This window comes from Barbatula barbatula (genome assembly GCF_947034865.1).
Source record: "Barbatula barbatula genome assembly, chromosome: 4".
In the NCBI taxonomy this organism is placed as follows: Eukaryota; Metazoa; Chordata; class Actinopteri; order Cypriniformes; family Nemacheilidae; genus Barbatula; species Barbatula barbatula.
Window position 1 is genome coordinate 7,127,765 of NC_136768.1, and position 12,845 is coordinate 7,140,609.

General features: G+C 39.5%; 1 protein-coding gene across 1 annotated transcript; it reads right to left on the bottom strand.

Annotated features, from left to right (window-relative positions):
- Positions 1–4,065: 4,065 nt before the first annotated feature.
- lum (lumican) lies at positions 4,066–7,535 on the bottom strand. The gene is made up of 3 exons (XM_079454149.1): positions 7,221–7,535; positions 5,514–6,404; positions 4,066–5,437 (listed from the first exon to the last, which is right to left on the bottom strand). Exons 2-3 carry the CDS (start codon positions 6,391–6,393, stop codon positions 5,283–5,285), a joined length of 1,035 nt encoding a protein of 344 aa, XP_079310275.1. The 5' UTR covers positions 6,394–6,404; positions 7,221–7,535; the 3' UTR covers positions 4,066–5,282.
- Positions 7,536–12,845: the final 5,310 nt, after the last annotated feature.

A 12,845-nucleotide genomic window follows, 5' to 3' on the forward strand; every position in this document is an offset into this window, starting at 1 on the left:
TTTTACTGTTTAATGATCATTTATCTTATAACAAACTGCTGCCAGTAATACTGTAATTTCTACAGAATTATTTTACAGTGAAGCTCACTGCTAGATGTCAATGTCCAATACTTTCTTTAAATGCACCAACATTACACAAAACATTTATCAAATTGTTTATTTAATACAATAACAATATAATTAAATAATAATATTAATTAATATTAATCGAAATAGTTATCATTTTATCCACTAGCCAGACCGATAAACAAACACAGACCGGAAGTTATTTCCTATCCAGATGTATGCATCCGATGAAACTGGTTAGACTTTGATAGCAAAATTATGAGAGGGAAGAGTTGAACTCTATACTCTTCATGGTTAAAAAGTATTGGATAAAAAGCTGTGGATAATGTGACTTGTGAGAAATAGAAACAGACAGCCACTTGTGTTCTTTGTTTCACCAAAATAGAAACACATGCTCTAAAAGAAATTGTTTCCTGCGTTGGGATTTGATCTGTAAGCAGTTTGTGAACACATTGTGAATCAGACATCTACAATTTTTACATTTGCTCTGTTTGGTGGCTGGAGGGCTGTCCTAATATTCCCTGTCCAGTTCTATTTTTTTCTTACTAGTGTTTTATACATATGCTGGTAATGAATATTATTCATTTTAGTAGAATAAAAACCTAAACAATATTTTCTTTTGTCTTATCCATAAGGGAATTGCAATAAATGCACGGTACCCTGATGTATACAATGGCATTCAAATATTAGCATATTTTTCTTTAACGGCACATTTACAAGAAATTAAAGAAATGTCTTTGAAGCAAAATATCTAAAAGCAGCATGTTATGTTTGGTGCATCTGTGTTAGTAGTAATACATCAGCTGTTAAAACACCTTCCTGACAACAACTGCATAAGATTCAAGTTCATAAGCATTTAGATGCTAAACATTACAACGGAAAGCTGCTAAAAACATTTAAATATTGTAGGCAGAGATACTGAGGAAGAAGATACAGAGATACACAAATATGTTTAAAACATTTCAACAATGAACCCCTTAACCCCTCTCAAACACATCCTTGTTTCACCACAACTACATAAAACATGAGAAAAACTAAAAAGCAACAAAAGGGAAGGAACAAAAGAAAAAAGTACCTGTTTGTCTCAGTCCTAGAGATGATTATTGCTGGTGCAGGTGGAGGTACAGTGTCTGGTTATGGTTTTCGCCTGCTCTCCTCGCCAGTTTGACTCCAGTTTATAGTTGTTCTCGCTCTCTGTCTGGCCCAGACATGCATCACAGCCTTATTAGATTTCTATTGTAAGAACTGTAACTTCCCTAAGGCCAAACCTTTGACATCGGCTGGTCGAGCTTGACTAAAGGGGTGTGCGAATGTTATGCGTGTGGAGTTTCTTCTGCAAGCATGCATTGGATATTTATTGCTAGCACATCGCTTTTTGCCGAGTTTCTATTTCTTTTCGCACTGAGGGGTCTGCTGAGCCACAGAAAGCGGGGACCCTTGGCACAACCATGACAACCCCCACGTTTCATGTGTCTTAGAAACATTGAACTACTCATAGAGCAACGGACATACCTCATCTCCATCATCATCTCAATTTGCTAACTATGGTCACCCTGGGGGGATACACATTATTTGGCTGTCATTTCACACTGGCAAAAACTCGTCCCAACCCGTGGAAGGTGAACTGAGAGGTGGGATTGAGCTGGAATGCTAAAATTGGGTGCGAGAACGTGTAAATACATTTAATTGTTTTATTTCTCAATATTTCTCATTTGTTTTAAAGCTTGGCCCTCTAAGGTTTAAAATAAATGGAACTGCAGTGCATGGCAAGAAGACAACGTGTGCTTCAACATCTGGATTGTGTTTTTAAGAATATAAGAGCTCTTTAACTCTGGTAATACACAGATTAAAATCCCACTGCGCATTAGAAAAAGGAGTAAATCTTTCCTATTCAATGGATCTTTTGTCTCCAATGAAAAGAGGATACATCGGTTCTGTCCCTATGCATTAAGCACCACCAAATCCAATATACCCACAAAGTCACACACATGCTGTGCAAGATCTCCAGATGCTTGAAAGTTTATTTTAATACAGATCATATGCAACCTCTCTGTCTAGAAGTAAAGATCTTTTTTTTAATAGTATTTTAATATAAACATTCAGATATTATTTTGGTCTTTTTATGTCATCTAATAGACCAGGCCTTTGCTATGCAATTGCCTACTACAAATCACATTCATGCAGATTTACAATCTTCATAAAACATAAGAATAAATATTTGGCCCTGTGTTTGTACTCTCTGTGTTCATGCTCTTTTAGATACAGAATAATTAATGCCCCAACAATAGTCCTTCACAAAATCAGCTGTGAAAGAACCAGACAAGATTTATCACAGTGTTCTTGTTTCTTCACAAAGTCTCTCTACTGTCTAATAAATGTTGATTAACTGGCTGTGGTTTTCTATGAAGGCCTCAGATGCACATCTGATAGGCACATGGGCACAAAACATGTCACAGCAAAATTCATCCAGTTTCATCTGTGATCCAGCTTAAGTTTGGCATTTACTGGACTGCACCAAATGATCTACAAGCTTAAGGTGGAACCTTGTGGCCATGGTGGCTGGCTGACCAACCAAATACCAGTTTACACCATTACAGCATCACCAGTGAGTATTTTGGACTTGTCATCGTATTCTATCCCCAATGTTTAAATCCAAATCAAACAATTCAAACTGCAATACACTGGATTATACAATAGGGATGTCACAATATCAGATTTTCATTACACAAGGATAATGGCTAAAAAGATGGATATTACTTCAATACTGATGGTAAATAAATAAAGGATGAAGGACAGATTCATACCATTAATCGCAAGTAATTGTTTGACAGCCCTAAGCAAAATAGTAGGTAAGGGCAAAACCAGCTCCCTCCTACTTCGTTGAAATGAAACAACGCAGAATTATCACACGTGTAGCATTTAATGACAATAATCAAGCAATATAAAAAATTGTTTTGACACCCCCAGCACACTATTTATAAAGTCCCTGTGAAGTTTTTTACCTGGTTGCCTTGAAATCTGTTTGTGGTGAACTTCATGCTCTGATATAATGTGGAAAGGTATTTTTAAAACAAAGTCATGGCTGCAGACCCATCATCCATTCCTGCCAAACCGAGGAACTCACCACCCGGCTGTCAGATGGTCACTCCAGACCCTCTACTCTTCTGGAATGCTGGGCTATGTGCGTACAAGTCGTCCACTGTTTAAATAAAACACAGTCAATATTGGATCTGGTACGAGACTACTGCAATTCTCTACTGGCCGGCCTTCCAACCAATGCAGTCAAGCCATTGCAAATGATCCAGAATGCAGTTGCACGTCTAGCTTTCAATCAGCCTAAAAGAACCCATGTAACACCCCTACTGATTTCAATCAATTGGCTGCCAGTGTCCACCCGCATCAAGTTTGAATCGCTGACATTCAGAGCAGTTACGGCAATTTTGCCCCTTTACCTTAACTCGCTGCTCCAGGTCTACATCCTCTCCCGTCATCTTCGGTCTGAAGACACCTAGTTGATCCATCTCAGCGAGTCACCAAATCTCTTGCACAAACCTTTACTAATTCGGTTCCCCTGGTGGAATGACCTCCCAGGCTCCACCCGAACTGCAGCATCCTTCACAACTTTCAAAAAACAACTTTTTGACTAACCAATAATTGAAATGTCTTGTCTCTAATAAAAAAATACGAATCAAATTCTAGTTGTTCATTCTCTCCCTTGCTTACTTCGGCTTTAATCCTCCTGGTAGCATGGCCTTGTAAACTAACGGTACTGTTTAGCGCGTTGACAAACTGTTATATGACAAAACTCTCAACATAACAACATTTTCTATCCTTGAGCTTGTCTGAGAGGCATGGAAGGAGTTGGATGAAGGACAGATTCATACCAAAGGTTTCCTTCCAATCCAGACAGCAGTGCTGTTTGTAAGCAAGCAAGAGAAAGACAAAAACATCAAGGAAGTGGACGAACGACTAGGACAAAACTAATAAAACAAATTAGCTAGTGGTTGAAGCATAGATTTATGGATTGTTTTAATCAGCATAGAGATTGTAGATTAAGATGTAAATGAAAATATAAGTATAAATGAACATTTAAAGGAAAGTAAGTCCTGCTCAATAAGAAATAAAAGTAAATCATGTTTTAGAAAGACAAACTGATTATTGCTATACATTATACTGTAAGACAAATGTATAATTATTTGAATAATATGTATAAAGTTGATATTTTAATATATGTTCAATTAGATATATGTGTACTGTAATTATTGCTTTAAATGTATCCATGTCATCTCTAACAGAAATGATATGAAATTCAATAATTTGGCACTTCCAGGAGTTTAGGTCAATTTCCCCACATATATAAGAAATCTGATTTATTCAATTAGAAATGAACAAACTTGTATTTCTCAACTAAACAACATCAAATCAGGGAGTTTTACATAACAGTGTGCCAAATTTACTACAATCCAATGCCTCAATAATTTGAGTGACATAATGATGTTAAATGGTGTATTAAATAAAAAAAATCCAAAGCTGTAGAATTGTAAGCAATTACTGTTACAAACGGTATGATGAGTTGCATGCAGATAGAATACAGTATAAATGTTGACAGTGTTTAGAACATATTATGCTACTAGTTTGCAGAGTAGTATACTAGTAGCTATGAATAAACATTTTGGCACTGCAATTCTTTAGTTTTACCTTAACCTCAGAAAATGTGCATAGCCATATTTCTTCTCTTACTTACAGAAATTAAAAAAGGTTTGTGATATGTATTAGTTATTCAATCTCATTTCCTTACTGACAGCATTATTAATAATATGATTACAACAATAAAACATTCTGAGTGATTAAGATGTTTAACATGCGGAAACAATTAAGATGAAATTAGATGACACTAAGCTATATTCTTTTTTACACCTGTGTTTCTCTTAGTATGTGCTTAAACGCTTTGTGAAAAGGTAGTACAGTTTCTTTTTTCAAATGCTACTACCACTTCTAATATAGTATCATTCAAAACTGTGATTTATTATGTGCCAGATTTTCACGATTTCACTGCAATTGCAGTGAGTTGATATTGTTGTCAATGTGCAAACAAACAGCAAAAGATGGCTGCAAAGATGTGGTTAAGGACATATAGACGTCGAAGTGTCTAAAAAGAACAATAGCCTTAATACGTTTTGGGTATCATTGACTTCACATCGGAGATGAAAGTGACCCTATTCAAAGATAATCTCTGAGGCCTGGCGTAGGCAGTTGGAGGTGTCGTCTGGCATGCTGCTCTGCATGACGTTGTTTCCATCCAAACGCAGGGTTTTCAGTCTGGAGTAGTTGACGGGGGAGCTGAACTTGCAGATATTAGACAGATCGAATTCTGAAAAGACAAAAAGGTGTGCAATGAACGTTCAAACTGTTGCAGATCTTCAACCTGAAAAATAAAATAGACTTACTGTCTATCTGATTGGCTTGGAGGTACAGGTGCTCGAGGGATTCGTTGATTTCCGGAATGGTCTTTAAGTTGTTGAAGGACAAGTCCAGCTCGAGAAGAGAGGACACGTTAAACACACCCGCAGGGATTCCTGAATCCACCAACTTATTGTGGGAGACACGCAAATACTGCAGGTTTGGAAGCTTAGCAAGGTAGCCATTTGGGATGCTGTCGATGTCATTAGTATCGGCGTATAGCATCAACAGCGAAGCTGGAACCCCTGAAGGAAGTTTCTTCAGCTTGTTCTCACTGATATCCAGCAGAACGAGAGACTTCAAACCCTTGAAGGCACCCGTGATGCTCTCTGTGGTCAGTTTGTTCTTCGACAGGTGGATGGTGGTCAGGTTTAACATGCCAGACAAACTGTTGGAGGGGAACGAACTGAGCTGGTTGTCAGTCAACTTCAACTCATCCAGAGACTTAGACAGAGTGCTGGGGGGTTTGGTTAGCTTGTTATGACTAAAGTAGAGCTTCTCCAGTTTGCTCAGTTTATCAATTGTACCAGGCTGGATCTTGTCACTTGTGATGTTGTTGTTATCGAGAACAAGCCAGCGAAGGTCGGTGACATTATCAAACACACCGGTTTTAATCTCCTCTATGTTGTTGTTCTGCAGGTAGAGGTATTGAATTCCAGTTGGCACGATGGGGATGAACTTCAGGTTGCGTTCATTGCAGTACATGGCAGAGGGAAAGTTAATCGGGCAGTCACATTCTTGGGCACAGCCAGGAGATGATATTACCTCCATTCCTGCGGGGGAATAGTAATCGTCATATTCGTACTGGCCCAGACTTTGACATACCAGTCCAACCAATATGAAGCAGCTAAGAGCAAACATGGCCATAGAGCTCAAACCTGGGAAGAAAATGAAGAAGAAAAGCAAAAAGAGAAGAAAACAGACGTGAAGAGGTTTTAATGATTACATGAGCCAGCATTTGGAAAAATGTGTAAAAATAACAGAATATCTTACAGTCGGCCTTAGACATAAACAAAACCCAGAGAAATTATTTTAATGGAAATTGATGACTTCATCCTCATAGGCCCAGACAGCCCTTCCTCCCATTGCAAATTAGACCCACATTGCATTTGTGCAGATCCAAGTTCATCTCACATTACATAAACCTTACCTCATACCTACACCTTTCTTTTCTTTGTGTGCAGTACAAAGAATATGCAAGTTAACATTCGAACACTTCTTTTGAAACCAAGACTTTATTAGAGAAGACTTTATATTTAGGTTATATCATATTTCATAATGTTTAGAAGAAAAGCAGGTATAAGAGCAATACATGTAGCAGGTGTCTTTGTGCAGTACTTATTTTAGTCTTACAGTTATTATTAAACACTTTTGCAACGTCATTTTTAACAGCAAAATGTAAAACACTGCATATTGTGCTCTACATGCCACAAAAGTCTCATTCTTGCATGCACAAACTTCTTGCATCCAAATTCTTTTCTCAAAATCATTAAATGGACGAAATAGTCTTGATTGAACTGACAGCTCAAACATTACCAAGCTAAACATCCACGAACTTTGTTCATGCTTAAGTCATCCTCAAAATGTGTCCAACCAGATTGCTGATCATCTTTCCCAAACAAAGAAAAAAACAAGCCAGAGCATTTGCAAATAATTACAAAAACGTCAGACTGTAGATGCCAGATATCCCTTACCTTTCTGCTGCCCTCTTTGTGTTTGACTTCAGGTAGAGTTGTGTGTGGCCCGAGGATTCTGGAGAGAAAGAGAAAGGGAGGGTGAGAGAGGTGGAAGAGCAGAGCTAAAGAGAGCGAGAGAAGGAGAGAGAGAGAGAGAGAGAGTCTAAGTCAAATCTTATAGTCGCCCAAGTCTGATAGAAAACAAGATGAGTTCCAATATATCAGCTGTATGAGATGTTAACCGTGACAACTGAGACATATGGATTTGAGCAAGGTTCATGTGTAGCAAAGCAGTTTGGGACATGTAGTTCTCCAAATGACACAGACGAGAGCAGAGCTTCACCAGGGAGGGTTTGCAAAATATATATACTTCTATTGTTGCCACACACACACGCAGACAGTTTTCCATCAAATCCTTTCCAAAACTATCCCACAAAACAAACCACATAATGTGCGAGGTCCTAACAAACCAACAAACACCTCATACACAATTCCATCCAGACCCACTCCAAATATTTTTGTCATGAAAACGAAATATTCCTCACAAACTATGTGGAAAATCACAAGAAAGAGCTTCCAAAAAAATTGGCAACTTGCGAGGGCAGCTGCCTGCTATTAGAGTACAGGCCAGTAAATTCGGTTGCAAATAAGACGTGGAAAAATTGACCAAATAAGTCTGCTGTGGGCCAAACCAGTCTTATACAACTGTGTTGTCTATCGTTGCCTGCAAGGCAAAGCATCTAAACGCAGAGTGTATCCAATTCTTTACAGCTGGCAGATTGTATATTATGAAATAGTGTGCCATCTTTTCATCTCAACCTTCATAAAAACCAGACGGCTTCTGTCTGGCTGTGGTCATGGTCCACTATAACCTGGGCGTGCAGCTCACACATTATATTGGGCCATAACTCATGAGACATCTAGGAAAGCGGCTGCTGATTGGTGATCGGTTTAGATGTAATATCACGTGATGACTCTTAGGAATGCGGTACAGAAAAATACCACATGAGAGTTCAGATCTATGTGCGTCAAAGAGGATCTGAGATTACGCACGTCTTGAATGGTTAAAGAATATTGAATTGTTTGTAGTCTAAAAACAAGAAGATAGAATTGGTACAAAACTTTGACCTTTGCATGACAGAGCATCCTGTAATTGCTTCTTTTGATTTTGGCACAATGTTTAACAGGAATAGTAGCAACCAGAATTATGAGGAAAAGATGGTGGACGGGATATGTAATCGGCCGGCTGAATTCAAACTCAGCATCACACATGTCGGAGCACCTCCAGGGCATGACTTCAATGTCATTAGGTAGTCCTAAATTTCTCTCGATCCTGACAGCTACCGTGCCCATACCTGTCAACAAGCTGACCTATGACCTCATCATTCCTTCCTCATCTATTTGCCCTGGAGCTCAGCCTTCCTTCTGTCCCTCCACTTACATTTCAAGGAAGGCCCATGATGAACTCATGTAGGGTATGCCGCGGTCACACTTGACTCTTCCCTCCATTGACTTCCATTCATACGCATGCGAATGCGACAGACCGGAAACGCAAGCCCATCCAACAATGTTTACCATTTTGCTGCTTGGCAAAGTACAAATCTGGTGAAGTCTGACCTGCGAATTCGCATCACGTGAGTGCATGAGACCAATAGAAGATAAAAACTTGACAGCGTTGGAGGAATCGCACCCTCCAATTGTTGTACCACTGTCCGCACGATCTTCGCATGCTCAAATTCAAGTCTGATCACGGCTTTATGGACGATGATGCTGTGTTATGCAATAGAGGCAGGTCAGTGCAGACCTATGCAGCTGTACTTTTTATGTCGACGTAATGTCGCGACTGCACCATTTATAAAGCCTCACTCACATTTTGAATTTTTAATGCAATGCAATGCATTTCTTGTTCTTTTAGCCTGATTAAATAATGAGATTTTAATGTTATCTTGAGTGCACTGCATCATTGGGACACAGGACTTCATGCAGCATACTGGTACACTGTTCTGTACATTTTGGCAAATGTAGTAGACAATTTAACAGTTCATCTACCAAATGAAAATTTACATTTTGTAACTGTGTGACTTTTCTTTCTCTGCAAAACACAGAAGAAGATCTTTAGAAAAATGTTGGTAACCAAACAATGTTGGTTTTTTGTTACCAACATTTTTAAAAATATCTTCTTTCGTGTTTTGTAGAAGAAAGAAAGCCATAAAGATTTAAAATGACAGGGCCGGGTCGAGGGGGCAGCAGTCTAAGCAGAGATGCCCAGACATCCCTCACCCTAGACACTTCCTCCAGCTCTTCCGGGGGGACACCGAGGCGTTCCCAGGCCAGCCGGGAGACATAGTCCCACCAGCGTGTCCTAGGTCGTCCCCGGGGTCTCCTCCCGGTAGGACAGGCCCGGAGCACCTTCCGGGGAAGGCGTCCAGTAGGCATCCGTAACAGATGCCCAAGCCACTCCAGCTGACCCCTCTCGATGTGGAGGAGCAGCGGCTCTACTCCGAGCTCCTCCCGGGTGACCGAGCTTCTCACCTTATCTCTAAGGGATCCCACCCTGCGGAGGAAGCTCATTTCAGCCGCCTGTATCCGGGATCTTGTCCTTTCGGTCATGACCCAAAGCTCATGACCATAGGTGAGAGTAGGAACGTAGATTGACCGGTAAATTGAGAGCTTCGCCTTGCGGCTCAGCTCTTTCTTCACCACGACGGTCCGGTACATCGACCGCATTACTGCAGAAGCTGCACCGATCCGTCTGTCAATCTCCCGTTCCATCCTTCCCTCACTCGTGAACAAGTCCCCAGTCCACCTGAAACCTATAAATAAGATTGCTACAAGTAGCCCATGTGAATTGTTACATTTCAATGTTTGAGTTCAAGAGGGAAGCCGGAGATGCAAATGGGAAAGGGTATCTATGAGAATCTCTGAGATGTTATCTCTGAATAACATCTTAAATCTCAGTCTGTTCCTCACATAAAACTATGGAATGGTTTCAGAAGCATTAGCATTGCAAGAAAACAGTTTTGCATTATGCTGTTTTTTGGAGCTTGACAGACATAGGCCTAGTCACCGTGGGTTGTAGCTGTAATGTAACAGTTTCGTGACCATCCTTTAAAATTTCTCTGTGTGTTTGGAACAACGTGTGAATGGGAAACCAATGAGAGGAACAGGTTTGGAATCCACGGCAAATTTAACAAAGAGCATTTTGTACCCAGCTGTGTTCACTCTGTTTCCTTCCTGTCTGATGTCTCTGTCTAAATCCACAGACACCAAGTGGAAAACAAATACCTCAGTATATCCCGAAGATCATCGGAAAGATTTTTCGTGCCTAACCGTTCCATGAACAGGTCCAGCATCAACACGTTTCAAGTGTTTATAGAACGATTTGTCTACGTGAGGGTTTCTGTTGAGCATCATTTCCTTTTTCAACTCATCTGCATGAATCCGTGCATATTCCTTCCGTTTTCAGAAGAAAGTACAGAACCGCAACGGTGTCTGTTTCTTACAGCGCTAGACACTTCCAGTCAGTTTGGAAATTTCAACCGGTTCTATTTTTCCTGGCTTGGACACCTTCGAGACAGACAAAGATCAGACAGAGCTTGTTTTATAATCCTGCTGGACAATATAAAGGTTTCCATTATGTTTGTATTACTATGTTTACAAACATTATGAATTTAAGATTTTGGGCTTAAAGCAGAATTAAGCAAGAGACGCTGTCTCTTAAGCGTGCTTTAAAAAATTAAGAATAGAAAAAAATTTGCAGCAGTTTGATTAAGAGTTAAAACTGTGTTGGCATGTTACGGTTCATCTGTCGTTATTTTACTAACTGGCATCGGTTACCTGTTCAAAAAGATGGATCGGCTCAGTCTGAAATCAACTTATTTTCCTGGTGGCAGCCTTATGCCTGCCAAGCCAAATTGAGATTGGGCTCCATCCGGTAATGTGCCAGCCAGATGCTCTCTGTAACAGCTCAGTCATGAAAGTTTTTCATTAAATTATTTCTCAAAAGTGATTCATGTGGTTCCCATTGGGATGCTGTATGTTTGTGTCAGCACATCAACTAATTTAGCAACACATCTATTCGCGTGGGTTTTCAAAAAGGAAAGCGCTGACTAAGCAAAACAAGTGAAAAAGGTTGAAAATGGATTGTTTATGCTAAACCCTCATGCACCAAATCTCTAAACAATAAGTTCACAAAGCAGTTTTGCCATTTCTAAGATCACATTCTCTCCAGTGTCTCTATAAGACCTGTGCCTGTTTGCTCCATCATTGGTTAGTTAAAACCAAACATGCACTAACAAAAACCAGTCTTGGTGAAAATTTAAAAGGTCTAGATATAAAAATGAGGTGGGAGCAAGACTTCTCTCTGAATGAGCGAAATCTTAATTTCCAAGTCCCGCCTTTCAGTACAATAGCCCATCAATTTATTTATAGTTGTTTTGTTGTAATAAATGTATTATATCGTTGTTGTTACATCAGATTGCATGTCTAATCATAAATGTAATTTTGACAAAGAGTTTTGGAGACAGGAGCCACACTTGAATGCCTATTACAGAACATACAGTAACTGCATCTGTCTGGGTGTTACCATACTAGCCCCCAAATAACTGACTTACCCTAAAGGGACTTTAAACGATTGTGGATTAACATCAGAGTTTGTAAAAACACACAATCAGCACTTGACACTAAGTGGGTGTTTGGGGCAAATTGGCTTCTCTAAAACTTCAGAATGAGCCATCACTTTAAGACATAGTCAACAAAAGTCTTTTCAAACTATTCAGATTCCTGGCAAACAGACCTGCCCATTGGAAACCTTACTTTTTCATGCATACAATCACACATGTTATTGCAAATTTCATTATCTTTGTAGTAAAACCAGGTTGTGGGTTTGGTCTCCCTCTAAAGGGTTATTAAAACCTCTGCAGAGAGATGTTGGCGGTTTTGCTCATACCTGATTTGGTACGCACACACAACACACAAACAAGTAATACATACATTAACCCATGTGTGCGTTTATGCGTATACAATCCCACTCTGTGCCCCTCCATCTCCCATTTACATACACACACACAACACTTTACCTTTGAGGTCCAGATGAGGGTTTTCATTCTGCAAAATCATATTACAGTAAATGGGCGTGAGCTAAAGAGAGGAAGACCCAAATCTGAGTGTGACACAAACACTCCACAAGGAGGCACCAGAGTGAAAGAACGGAAAGAGAGGGATAGAGAGAAAGAGATGCGTAAGCACCTGGAGAATATCACGTGAAATGAATGAAAACACACCTGTGTTGTATCCATATAACCTTCTTTAGAAAGTATGTAGAAGCTAAAAAGCTTGTTGCTAAATGTCTTTTTGCTAAATTTAATGTAAATTTCTGATTCAGTAAACATATTGGGTTGGGACAATACAAAAACTCACAACTCGCCTCACCTCTCCTTTTGTCAATGTAAAATGAAGGCAATTGTTGGATACAAAATCTAGGCCGGACATTTTTAAATCTTCCTCGTGTATTTTTGCACCCTTATTTGCACCAATTTTATGCCATATCATGTAAAAAGTTCTTATTTCAAAAGCGGATATTAGGTTTGTCTGGGACACTGCCGTGATTCAGTCAGGAAATGATATCATATACTTTTTATCCTC